The sequence below is a fragment of the Dendrobates tinctorius genome, unplaced genomic scaffold, assembly GCF_039654945.1.
Source record: "Dendrobates tinctorius isolate UK_male_01 unplaced genomic scaffold, ASM3965494v1 ptg000043l, whole genome shotgun sequence".
Lineage (NCBI taxonomy): Eukaryota > Metazoa > Chordata > Amphibia > Anura > Dendrobatidae > Dendrobates > Dendrobates tinctorius.
The window spans coordinates 279008-292078 of NW_027361711.1; the positions used below are offsets into that span (position 1 = coordinate 279008).

The following is a 13071-nucleotide window of genomic DNA, read 5'->3' on the forward strand; positions in this document are numbered from 1 at the left end:
CAGTCTTACAGTACTGTGTGTGCAAATACCTAACCTATTTTAAGTAAAGCTATTACAACTCAGCAGATTCTTGGGTTTGAGTTTTTCATTTGGTAAAGTAGAAAAACATTATTCTGGGTAGATATTAAAATAGACTACATTCCCTTGTGGCGAGGTCTTCTCCAGTTTCCCGGTGCTTGCTTTTCAATATTGAATAAAATGTATTACAAAACATTTTGTCCATCCTGCAGGTGGAAGAAATTAAGAAGATGAAGATAGGAGACCCTCTGGACAGGTCTACCGACCATGGACCTCAGAACCACAAAGCACACTTAGACAAACTGCTGGAATACTGCAAAACTGGAGTCAAGGAAGGAGCAACTTTGGTTTATGGAGCCAGACAAGTGCCTCAGCCAGGTGAAAAACATGGTTTCTAGGATACATTAGGGAATTGGTATGTTTAGTTTTCAATTTGGAAAAAAAAAATGAGCAAATCAACTCTCTTATTGTGTTTGATGAACGGTTGAATTGGGAAAATTGTAATTACGGTGCGTAATTTCAATTGGTGACTGAATCATTTAGAAAATAGAGCATACGAAAATGGGATACTGGTTTTAACTGGATCATAAACGCCTTGATTCTCAAACATTTTAGGTTTCTTCATGGAACCCACTGTATTCACAAATGTGGAAGACTATATGTACATAGCAGAAGAAGAATCCTTTGGACCAGTAATGGTCATCTCCAAATTTAAAGATGGGTATGTCCTCTTTTTGGTTGACATAAAATCATTTTCCAAATATATTGGAAAGTATTATTGTGGGATACAGAGTTAATGATCACCTTAAAAAGGAAATTGCACAAAGCTAGTTAGAGCTGGCCAAACACATAAATGTTATCTACCCGACCTCACCATAAACTTTACTCTTGCATGGTCTATATTTCTGGAGCACTTACACAAAATCAGCTGTCAACCACATGCTGGCACATTTTTTGCAGCATCGAGACTGTTACATACTTACCCTTAATAGATATGGATAACTTTGGCGACATTTGTTTATTTTTTGTGTTGGGTTGAAAATAATTTTTTCCAATTAAATTTCATTCAAAAAATTGCCCTCTATAGTTTCTGTTTGAACTCTCTATTACTGGCTGCAGAATGTGTTAACCAAAAACTCCATCAATGAACTTCTTCTGACTTGGCATTTGCAACTTTTTCATCTGTCTTGTACTGAAGAGCTTTTGTGTTGATTTATGATCACAGACCCTTGGTGTGACCTTGAATTAGCTGAAAGCACTTCAGAAAAGACAGATAAAACAGTTACAAACTCTCAGCCAGAACAAGTCTATGGATGGACCAGATGCATAGATAACTCCTTCTGCAGTCACCAATAGGCAGTGCAGTCCTGAGACTATAGATGACGCAAATTTTTATTCTAAAACCCAATTGCAAGAATTATTTTTAAATGCGATTAAGTAAATGTATAAATGCAACTAAGTAAAAAAAAAAAATTGCTATCCACATCCTTTAATCTAGCTCTGACTGCTAAACGGGCCTTAGATGCAGACAGCTTTGATTTGGCCGGTTTTATTTTTGTCTCATACAGTGACATTGACGGAGTACTGGCACGAGCCAATAACACGGAATATGGGCTAGCATCCGGAGTTTTCACAAGAGACATTAGTAAGGCCATGTATGTGAGTGAGAAGCTGGAAGCAGGAACTGTTTTTATCAACACGTACAACAAAACTGACGTTGCGGCACCATTCGGAGGATTTAAGCAGTCTGGATTTGGCAAGGACTTGGGTAAATATTTAATGAACTAAAAGATCATTTGATATTGCGACAGCAATATGGATATATGTACAGTGATGTTTTCTGCACGTGGGCTGATTTTAATGTGGCACCATGTGTTGGCTTGTGGCATTTAGCAAATCTGATAACAGAAGTGACAACTCCTCCATATAACATGGGGGTTGTCTGGAGCTTGAAGTTTTGCAAGACAAGGCTTCCTAATACATCTACCATTGAAATTCTTTTTATGTCCCCAGCTGCCTGTATCCTAGGGTCATAATGTTATTTCAATTGTTGAATGGCCCCTCTCAGACTATTATTAATATTTAAGACAGCACTATGATGATCACCATGATATACAGAACCCCTGCAATTGGTTGTAACTATAATGATTGCTCCATGGCAGTAACATATGAAATTCCTTATTAGTCATATACGTTACTCAAATCTTTGCTTGTTTATATATAGAAATCTATCAGATAAGTATCTTGTAATTGTATTGCATTACTCACTTTACATATCAGTTGTAACGCTTGTGTCCAGACTGGATGGCACGAGCGAGGATTGCGGCCCCACTGTGCCACAAACCAGACTTATGCTGGAAGGGACGTGACTAAGCTGCTACCTTGGTGTTCACTGGAGCCTCTAGTGGTGAGGTCAGGCTTGTGCGGCAGGTAGCTACTTAGGTACCACTCCAGGGCGGCGTCTAGCAGTAGCAGCTGATCCCACAGGGGGACTAAACACTTAAGACAGGTGCAGGCGAGTACTGTAGATAGCTGATATATAACCTGGCAAGTACTGGCGGGTGATGAACGGGCGGGCATGGCTGACACTCTGGCAGGCAGGCGGGCGGGCACAGTTCAGACTGGAGAGACAGGTAAGAGTCGGATATGGGAACAGGCAGGAACCAGTTCAGACTGGACGAGCAGGAACAGTTTCAGGAAGGACTGGGACACAGGCAGGTACGAGTGGGATGTGGGGACAGATAGGATCCAGTTTAGACTGGAGACAGATTCAGGAAGGACTGGGACAAAGGCAGGTATGAGACGAACACAGAAACAGATGGGACACAGGCAGGTATGAGATGAACACAGGAACAGATGGGACACAGACAGGTATGAGACGAACACAGAAACAGATGGGACACAGGCAGGTATGAGACGAACACAGAAACAGATGGGACACAGGCAGGTATGAGACGAACACAGAAACAGATGGGACACAGGCAGGTATGAGACGAACACAGAAACAGATGGGACACAGGCAGGTATGAGATGAACACAGAAACAGATGGGACACAGGCAGGTATGAGACGAACACAGAAACAGATGGGACACAGGCAGGTATGAGACGAACACAGAAACAGATGGGACACAGGCAGGTATGAGACGAACGCAGAAACAGATGGGACACAGGCAGGTATGAGACGAACACAGAAACAGATGGGACACAGGCAGGTATGAGACGAACACAGAAACAGATGGGACACAGGCAGGTATGAGACGAACACAGAAACAGATGGGACACAGGTAGGTATGAGACGAACACAGAAACAGATGGGACACAGGCAGGTATGAGACGAACACAGAAACAGATGGGACACAGGCAGGTATGAGACGAACACAGGAACAGATGGGACACAGGCATGTATGAGATGAACACAGGAACAGAGAGGACTCAGTTTAGACTGGACAAACAAGGAGCCGCAGATGTAGAACGGGAGAATGGTAGCAGAGCCGCAGATGCGGAATGGGAGAAAGAACAGAAGCAGGGACGCACATGCAAATCAGGAGAACGGGAGCAGAGCCACACATGTGGAACGGGAGCAGATCCACAGATGTGAAACGGGAGCTGAGCAGAGCTGCAAATGCGGAATGGGAGCTGACAGGACCAGATTCACACAAGTACTTACAATAAAGTAACAAGTGTACACCAAGGGCACTAACGTTTTGCCAAGACAACAGGATGGAGTTAGGTGCTGGTTCAGATAATGCGAGTTTATGGAGTAGGAACAAAGACACAGCAGAGTAGGGAAGACTCCAGACTAGAATGCAAACAGGTTCAGGAATAGGAATAGGTTCAGACAAGGTGAAACACAGGTACTAGTTCAGATATAGCCCCCAGGGTGGCAGAGACAAGAACAAAAATAGGACAAGACCTGGCAACTCAGCCAATGACCACATACTGAGTGAGAATGTTGCTCAAGCTTGCCTGGGGGCCTCTTTTGGCAATAGGCTGGAGACACATTAAGAATGCGCACACTGTCTCTTTAAGAATCAGGAAGTGCAGGTGCCACCGCACTAAGCATACAGCCAGAAAGTATGCACATAGCATGCAGAGGACACGTGGTTTACAGCATGAAGCAAGCAGAGAGCAGAACTCACTGCATGGCAAGCAGTGGTGAGTAAGTCGGTGTATCAGCCTGGTGGGAGATGGGAAGCCATACAGTGATGTCGGCAGGGATTTACACTAGTCTATATTATAACATAGAATGGAGCTAGAATCTCCCAATTTCACAATACAGACTGCAAATATGACTAAATAAATCGTTTAGACCTGATGAGGCCAGTGTACTTCCTTTCTCGAAAGCTTGCAATGTGTTACCATCTTTTCATGTAGCTATTAAAAGGTATCAACCACTGAGGACTCTCAATTCTAAATGTTCTTGTATAAACCTTATATTTAAATGAGCATGTCATGAGACACAATTCTAAAAAAGTTGGGACGCTATGTAAAATGTAAAGAAAATAAAAATACAGTGATTGGGAAATCTCTTGCAGACATTTTCTTCACAACAGAACTTAAATTCAGATCAGAAATTGAAAATGAGACATTTTTCCATTTCATTTGAAAAAATATGAACTCGTTTAGAAATTGATGGCAGCAACACATCAAAAACAAACTTGGCATAGGGATAACAAAAGGCTTGAACAGTAAGCGGTACTGATAAACTCACATGGCTGTGTATAAAAAGAGGATATTACAGAGGCAGAGGCTCTCAGAAGCAAAAGATGGTCAGAGCTTCACCAATCGGTGAACTGCCTCTAAAAATTGTGGATCAATTTCAGAACAATGTTCCTCAACATAAAATTACGACTCGGAATATCCCATCATCTGCAGCACATATCATCAAACGCTTTAGAGATTCTGGAGAAGTCTATGTGCGCAAGGAAGAAAGCCAACGATCAATATTGGATGCTTGGTGCAATAAAACAGTCATGATTCGATCATGCAAAGCACTGTATGGGCTCAAGAATACTTCCAGAAATCATGGTCGGTGAACACAGTTTGCAGTGCAATCCACAAATGCAAGTTAAAAGCTCTATATTGTAAAGAGGAGGTCACATATGAACGCAATCCAGAAACGCTGCCATCTTCTCTGGAAACCATAGATGCCGTGTCCAGTGAACTTCAGGGAATAAGGACCACCTAGCTTGTTGTGAGCGCCCAGTTCCAAAGCCTGCATTGCTGACAGTACGGGGTTGCATTCGTGCCTATGGCATAGGCAGCTTACACATTTTGAAAGGCACTATTAATGGTGAGCAGGTTTTAGAACATATGTTCCCATCCAGACAACGTCAGTTTCATTAAATTCTTGCATATTTCAGCAAGACAATGGTAAACCACATACTGCATCCATTACATCAGCATGGCTTCACAGAAGAAGAGGTGATGAACTGGCCGCCTGCAGTCCAGACCTTTCACCAATAGAAAACATTTGGCGAGTTATGAAATTAAAAATTTGTCTAAGACCTAGGACTGTGAGCAGCTAGAATCCTATATCAGATAAGAATGGGTCAACATTCCTCTCCGAAAAGTCCAAAAATTGGTCCCCTTAGGCTACTTTTACACTTGCCGTGTTTTTTGCGGCCTGTTTTTGCGGGTCTTTTTTGCGGGCCGTATTGCCGTAATTTTCACGGTATTCCGCAAAAACGGGCCGCAAAAATCTTCTCAGATCACCGTTTTTCTGGTTTGGAATAGCTTATGAAAAGTCGTAGGAAAAAAAGTAAAAGGAAGTTGGTATAAAATGGTCTTCACGGTGTACCGCAAAATCAACATACTGGGCAAGCTTCCGTTGTTTTTGCGGCCCCGTGTCCGTAAGGCGTGAAAAATATCGAGCAAGCTTGATATTTTTTCACGGCCGTAAATACGGCCCTCACGGCCATACGGCGCTCCTACGATTTTTTGCAGCCCGTTTTTGCAACCCCATAGAAATCTATTGGGGCCGCAAAAACACGGCAAGTGTAAAAGTAGCCTAACTTCTCAAATGTTGGAAAAAGAAGAGGGGATAATACACATTGGTAGACTTGACTTTTTTTCAAATGTGTTGCTGCCTTCAATTTTCAAATTAATTCATTTTTTCAACTGAAACGTACAAATGTCTATTTCTCACCTTCTGATCTTTGATCTATGTTCTGGACTTAATAAAATATATCTATTATATATCTATAAGGAGATTTCCAAATCACCGTATTCTTTGCATTTTATACAGCGTCCCAACTTTTTTGGAATTGGGGTTGTAGTTTCACATTAAGCTGTGAAGACTGAAAAAGAATTACATGGTCAGTCTGACTAGGATTTTCACAGCGAGTACACAAGTCTCGTGAGGTCTAAAAGATCTGTTTATTAATGTATTTGGTTTGTACTGTGAAATCTGGTCACAGATATCCTTGAAAGGGTGCTCCTATCTCGTACGTTTATAGTATATCCACAGGATTTGGTATAGTAGAGGTAGGTCCCACCAATGTGCCCTGCATCTATTGTCAGAATGTGTGGTCCTGATGTCACTGGATAGGTGGCTAACATTCTCTTACCAGTCAATGGAAATACTAACAAACTTTCCACTTACAAACTTACAACTTTGCGGGTCTGTGCTCCTTTCTCAAAAAATGGGATTGCGGTTTAGCTAAGAATACCTCTTTAAAGTTAAAAGGTTGCTCTGGGATTGAAATGGTAAATACATGAATTTTAAGTGTTGTTCATTGTGGATTTTCAAGCCTTTCTGGAAGCTCTTTTTAAACTTGTAAAAGTTCAGATTTTCAGCAGTTTGATAAAAAATCACAATGGCTGATCAAAACCTGTACTTCTTTACTGCAGGGGAGGAAGCTCTTCATGAATACCTCAGAACAAAAGCCGTCACCGTGGAGTATTAACAGATTTTGTAAGGCCACAGTAAAATCATCCCGGACTTATTTTCCATCTTCACCATATCAAGAACTGTATATTTGAAACGGGAGAACAATGGAAACCATGTGCCTATACCGTCACTTCATGCGGCGCCAAGACTTTTCACATAAACACGATATATGCAATCCTTCAGTCATAGAGGGGAAGTGAATGGCTGCTAATTCAGTAGTAGGGTTTCTTTACAGACATTTCGATCGTGCCATATTAGACAAACATGTTGCGGTCTATGTGCCGCAATGTGTCCTACAGGTTACAACAGGAATAGGAGTCAGGAGTTACACTCCAAGCCTACTCAGTAGATCCTATGCTTTAAGGGATTTTACACTTCACTTGCTGGATTTACATGGCTTACATCATTGTGCGAGCAGGTTCCTACAATTTGTAGATTTACCTGCCAAATTTCTTATACATACCAAAAGATGGATCAGCTGTTTTTCATGTCTCATAAAGGACTTGCTAATCTGTAGACATATGCAAGAGGGTCATCCATTTGCTACAAAATCATTAAAAGGAATCTGACAGCTGGTTTTTGCTATGTAATCGGAGAGTAGCATAATGTAAAGGCAGATATCCTGATTCCAGGGACGTGTCACTTATTAGGCTTTGTGCTGCACTTTTATTACAATCAGTGTTTTATCAGCAGGGGATTATCAGTGCCGTACTAGGTCTCACGTGCAAGTCAGCCCAGCTAATCTGTGTAACCTCACCAACTCACTGATTGTACATGGTCAGCAAGGTGCCAATCAGTGATTAGGGCACGGTTAAACACAGCTCAGCATTTTGACCACTGCTACATCTACAAAAGTGAAAACGGGGATTTTATCCAAATTACACCAAGAAGTCCAGTAAGTGACTGCTGGAATCAGGCTCTCTGACCCTATATTATGCTGCTGTCAGATTCCATGTCAAAAACCTGCTGTCATGTTACACTTAAATTTACTGTCAATGCGTCCATTACTACAATACGGTTCCCGATGGATGACCTAAATGGAAACCATATTGAATTTAAATTTGGCCCCACAGTGGAGGAAGGGACAGCAACTAATTTTAACATGTATGAAGGAACAGAAAATGTATGACTATTGATCTGTTATAAAACACTGAATGCTTTTCAAGGTACGGTAATTCCCATGAATTTATTAAGTTTTTGTTCCAGCTGGGGGAACAATTTGATGGCTTAATCCTAGAATATACCAATTGATGTGCAATTTACAAAAGTCCAACCGATCTGACCCCGCATATTGCTAGAAAGAAGTGCCAATGGTGGAAAAAAAAGTTCGACGCTATTTCATCTCGTGCTTGAATTTTCTGAATTGCTGCAAGAACGGCCATGGACTATAACCGGCTGACCACTTACCCAGCGGCGTAGCACTCCTAGTGCCGCTGCCACTTGTAGCAAATATCTAAGGTCATGCCATATCTTGATACCACAATGTTTATTCAGTCTGGTCATTAAACTGGACTGACATCTCATCAACATTTGATAGTCGCCACTTGACATATCTTTAGTTTTCCTACCTTTTATATTAGTTGGCCAGATGTTGAACAGGTGGCCAAGGATAGTTGTGTGCCCTCTGGACTCCGTTTTCTGGCCCCTTTTCCCTCCCAGTGCATGGTCTTGTGGTCAGCACGTTGCCTCTCTGACGGCAGATACTACATACTTGTTGGCATCTGCTTTCTGGCAATCTTTGTGAAAGTAGAAGCAGATCTTCTGCAGGGAGAAGAGCGAGAATAATGCAAATGTTCACTCCAAGGTTTACAAAGAGGAAGCAAACTTCCTGAAAGCACAGCTATAATCCACAAGCATCAACTGAAACCAGCATTACATTGTATGGGCACTGAACAAAGAATAAATAAGTGCTTTCCTACATCTGAAGTCTTTCTTTTAGGAATTGTTTTGGGTGAAACTACATTAATTTTGAACTGTTAACAAGTAATAACCATCAGTTGTCTGAAGCAAAAATGCTACATTTGTTACATGAACAAACATCTACACTCCTCTGCATAGGTTACTGCAGATGAGCAAAGCTACGATATAAGTCATCCAATGGATAGGTAATGTTTTTCTAATTCTGCATCACCCCTTTAAGCAAAACAAAATGATTGGTTCCAACACATAAATCCGAGAATTAATCCCATCTGGTTAGAACTTTTCTGCTTGTTTATAAACTGATGCCTAAATGTGGATTAATAATAATCTTTATTTTTATATAGCGCTAACATATTCCGCAGCGCTTTACAGTTTGCACATATTTTCGTCACTGTCCCTGATGGGGCTCACAATCTAAATTCCCTATCACTATGTCTTTGGAGTGTGGGAGGAAACCGGAGTGCCCGGAGGAAACCCACGCAAACACGGGGAGAACATACAAACTCCTTGCAGATGTTGTCCTTGGTGGGATTCGAACCCAGGACTCCAGCGTTGCAAGGCCGCAGCGCTAACCACTGAGTCACCGTGCTGCCCAGTGGATTAAAATAGAACTTTGAGAACCAGCAATAAATTTCAGAATAAGGCCTTATTCACACGTCCATAAGTCAAGTACGTGTTCTAACCATGAATAGAGCATAAAAACATTACAATCTATGGGGCTGTTGACGTTTTTGTGTGAACCGAGAGGTCCACAAACAGGGATTTTTGTGTACTCACCGTAAAATCCTTTTCTCCAAGCCACTCATTGGGGGACACAGGACGATGGGGTGTTATGCTGTTGCCACTAGGGGCTGACACTAAGTAGATTCAAAAAGATTAGCTCCTCCTCTGCAGTGTACATCCACACACTGGCTCCAGATGAACCAGTTCAGTGACAAAGCAGTAGGAGATCATGAACATCATATGAGGGTATGCAATGTCAAACCAAAGAACATACTCAAGCCGTCAGGCCAACAGGTCCCCCAATGAGTGGCTCGGAGAAAAGGATTTGACGGTGAGTACACAAAAATCCCTGTTTCTCCTTCACCTCATTGGGGGACACAGGACCATGGGACGTTCCTAAAGCAGTCCCTGGGTGGGGAAAAAACATAACAGAACAAACCTCATGCGCCAGTTGCCTAGCGATGCGCTACTGCCGCCTGCAAGATCCTTGTTCCCAGGCCTGCATCTGCAGAGGCCTGAGTGTGAATGTTGTAGTGCTTCAAGAAGGTGTGCAGACTGGACCAGGTCGCAGCCTTGCAAACCTTCCGCCGACACCTGGTGCCGGATGGCCCAGGAGGTACCCACCGACCAAGTGGAGTGTGCCTTTATACCCACTGCTTGCCTCTGACACAGTAAGACTCCTGAATAGCTGAGTGTATCCACCTGGCTATTGTGGACTTTGAAGCGGCCAATCCCTTCCTGTGACCTTCAGAAAGAATGAATAAGGCATTTGTGTTGAGGAAGGAAGTAGTCCGGGAGATATACCTTCTAAGAGCCCTCTATAGATCCATAGTGTGGAGAGCCCTCTCAAAACGGTGTATTGGTGCCGGGCAAAACGAGGGCAGGACAATGTCCTCATTCCACCTTGGGCAAGAAGGATGGGGACGGCGAGAGTACCACCTTGTCCTGCTGAAAAATTAGAAAATGAGCTCGACAGGAAAGAGCGGCTAGCTCCAATACCCGCCTGATTGATGTCACCGCAACCAGAAAGGCGACCTTCCATGAAAAGTGAGACAGAGAGACGTCCTGCAGTGGCTCTAACGGAGCCTTCTGTAGAATACCCTGGACTAAGTTAAGGCCCCAGGCATCCAATAGCCTTCTATAGGGGGGTACCACGTGGGAGACCCCTGCATGAAAGTCTTCACCTGTGGCTTAGAAGCAATCCGGTGCTAGAACAAAACTGATAAGGCAGAGATCTGACCTTTGAGGGAACTAAGCGCTAGGCCTGAGTCCAGACCAGTCTGAAGGAATTCCAAAATAGTTGGGATGACGAAGACAAGAGGAGAACGACCGTGTTCCCTGCACCATGCGAAAAACGCTTTCCAGATGTGGTGAAAAATGTGCACCGATGTAGGTTTCCGAGCACTAATCATAGTGGAAACCACTTCTTGGGAGAAGCCAGCTTGGGTTAGGACCCGGGATTTAACAGCCAGGCCGTTAAACACAGGGCCCCTGACTTCTGGTGGCAAATCGGGCCCTGAGAGAGTAAATCTGGTCGATCTGGTAGTCGCCAGGGAACGTCGATGACAAGCTACACCAACTCCACGTACCATGCCCGGCGAGGCCAGTCCGGAGCAACTAGAATAACCGGGATCCCTTCCATCTTGATCTTCCTGATTACCCTTGGAAGTAACAAGTGGGGGCAACACGTAAGGCAGACGAAAATCACGCCATGGAAGGACCAGTGCATCCGCCCCAATGGCCTCTGGATCCCGGGCATTTAGCCTTGATGTCATTAGGTCCGCGTCCGGAGTCCCACAGCGATGACAAATCTGTTAGAAGACATCCGGATGAAGTGACCACTTTCCCGAGGCGAGACCCTGATGGCTGAGGAAGTCTGCCGCCCAGATTTCCACGCCCGGAATGTGAACTGCTGAGATGACTGAGTAGGTCATCTCGGCCCAGTCGTGTATGTGTTCCACATCCCGCATTCCCGCCCTGCTGCGGGTGCCCCTCTGATGGTTGATATACGCCACAGCCATGGCACTGTCCAACTGTATTCGGATGGGACGACCTGCCAGAAGGTGATGGAACCGCCACAGGGTCAACCGTATCACCCGTATTTCCAGGACATTGATTGGAAGAAGTGACTCCCGAGGCGACAAGCACCCCTGGGCAGTGTGATGACGGAAGACAGCCCCCTAGTCAAGAAGACAGTGCCCGTTGGATGGTGATGGCGTTTGAGGCTGCAAACAGCACAATTAGCGGAGTCTAGGGATGCGTGCAACAAATATTCTTCCTCACTGACACAAGACAGTGATGTCCCACCGGGTCAATAAAATAAAGAAAAAAAAAACACTTGTAAAAATAATTTTTAAAAAATCCCAAAATAAATTAAAAAAAAAATTCCCTAATAAATTCTTTTTTTTCTAAATAAAAAAAACAATAAAAGTACACACATTTAGTATTGCGCATCCATAATGACCCGCCCTATATAACTGTCCCACTAGGTAACCCCTTTAGTGAACCCCTTCAAAAAAACAAAACAAAGCAAAAAACATTGCTTTATCATACCACCGAACAAAAAGTGTAATAACGCGCGATCAAAAAGACGGATACGAATAAGCATGGTACCGCTGAAAACATCATCTTGTCCCGCAAAAAACGAGCCGCCACACAGCATCATCAGCAAAAAAGTTATAGCTCGCAGAATAAAGTGATGCAAAAATAATTATTTTTGTATAAAATTGGTTTTATTGTATAAAAGCGCCAAAACATAAAAAACGACATAAATGAGGTATCGCTGTAATCGTACTGACCCGAAGAATAAAACCGCTTTATCAATTTTACCACACGCAGAATGGTGTAAATGCCCCCCCCCCAAAAGAAATTCATGAAATGCTGATTTTTGTTCATTCTGCGTCCCAAAATCAGAATAAAAAGCGATCAAAAAATGTCACGTGCCCGAAAATAGTACCAATAAAAACGTCAACTCGTCCCGCAAAAAATAAGACCTCACATGACTCTGTGGACCAAAATATGGAAAAATTATAGCTCTCAAAATGTGGTGATGCAAAAACTATTTTTACAATAAAAAGCGTCTTTTAGCGTATGACAGCTGCCAAACATAAAAACCCGGCATTAATAGTAAATCAAACCACCCTTTATCACCCCCTTAGTTAGGGAAAAATAATAAAATTAAAAAAAATGTATTTATTTCCAGTTTTCCATTAGGGTTAGGGATAGGGTAAGGGTTAGGTCTAGGGCTGAGATTAGGGTTAGGGATGTGTTTGGGGTTAGGGTTGGAGTAAGAATTGTCGGGTTTCCACTGTTTGGGCACATCAGGTGCTCTCCAAACGCAACATGGCGTCTGATCTCAACTCCAGCCAAAAAAGTCAAATGGCGCTGCTTTCCTTCCAAGCTCTGCCATGCACCCAAATAGTGGTTTACCCCCACATATGGAGTATCAGTGTACTCAGGACAAATTGCACAATAACTTTTGGTGTCCCATTTCCCTTGGGAAAATAAAAATTGGGGG

General features: G+C 43.1%; 1 protein-coding gene across 2 annotated transcripts in view; it reads left to right on the forward strand.

Annotated features, from left to right (window-relative positions):
• Positions 1-9545, forward strand: part of ALDH1L2 (aldehyde dehydrogenase 1 family member L2) — a 116014-nt gene extending 106469 nt beyond the window's left edge. The window contains exons 20-23 of one of the 2 annotated variants that reach the window (XM_073575128.1): positions 231-396; positions 634-739; positions 1587-1786; positions 6872-9545. In XM_073575128.1, coding sequence (XP_073431229.1) covers positions 231-396; positions 634-739; positions 1587-1786; positions 6872-6927 — 528 coding nt within the window. In that variant the 3' untranslated portion in view covers positions 6928-9545. Of the gene's footprint in view, positions 1-230; positions 397-633; positions 740-1586; positions 1787-6871 lie in introns of those variants that run through there. The other variant, XM_073575129.1, reaches the window with a different exon arrangement.
• The last annotated feature ends 3526 nt before the right edge of the window (positions 9546-13071 follow it).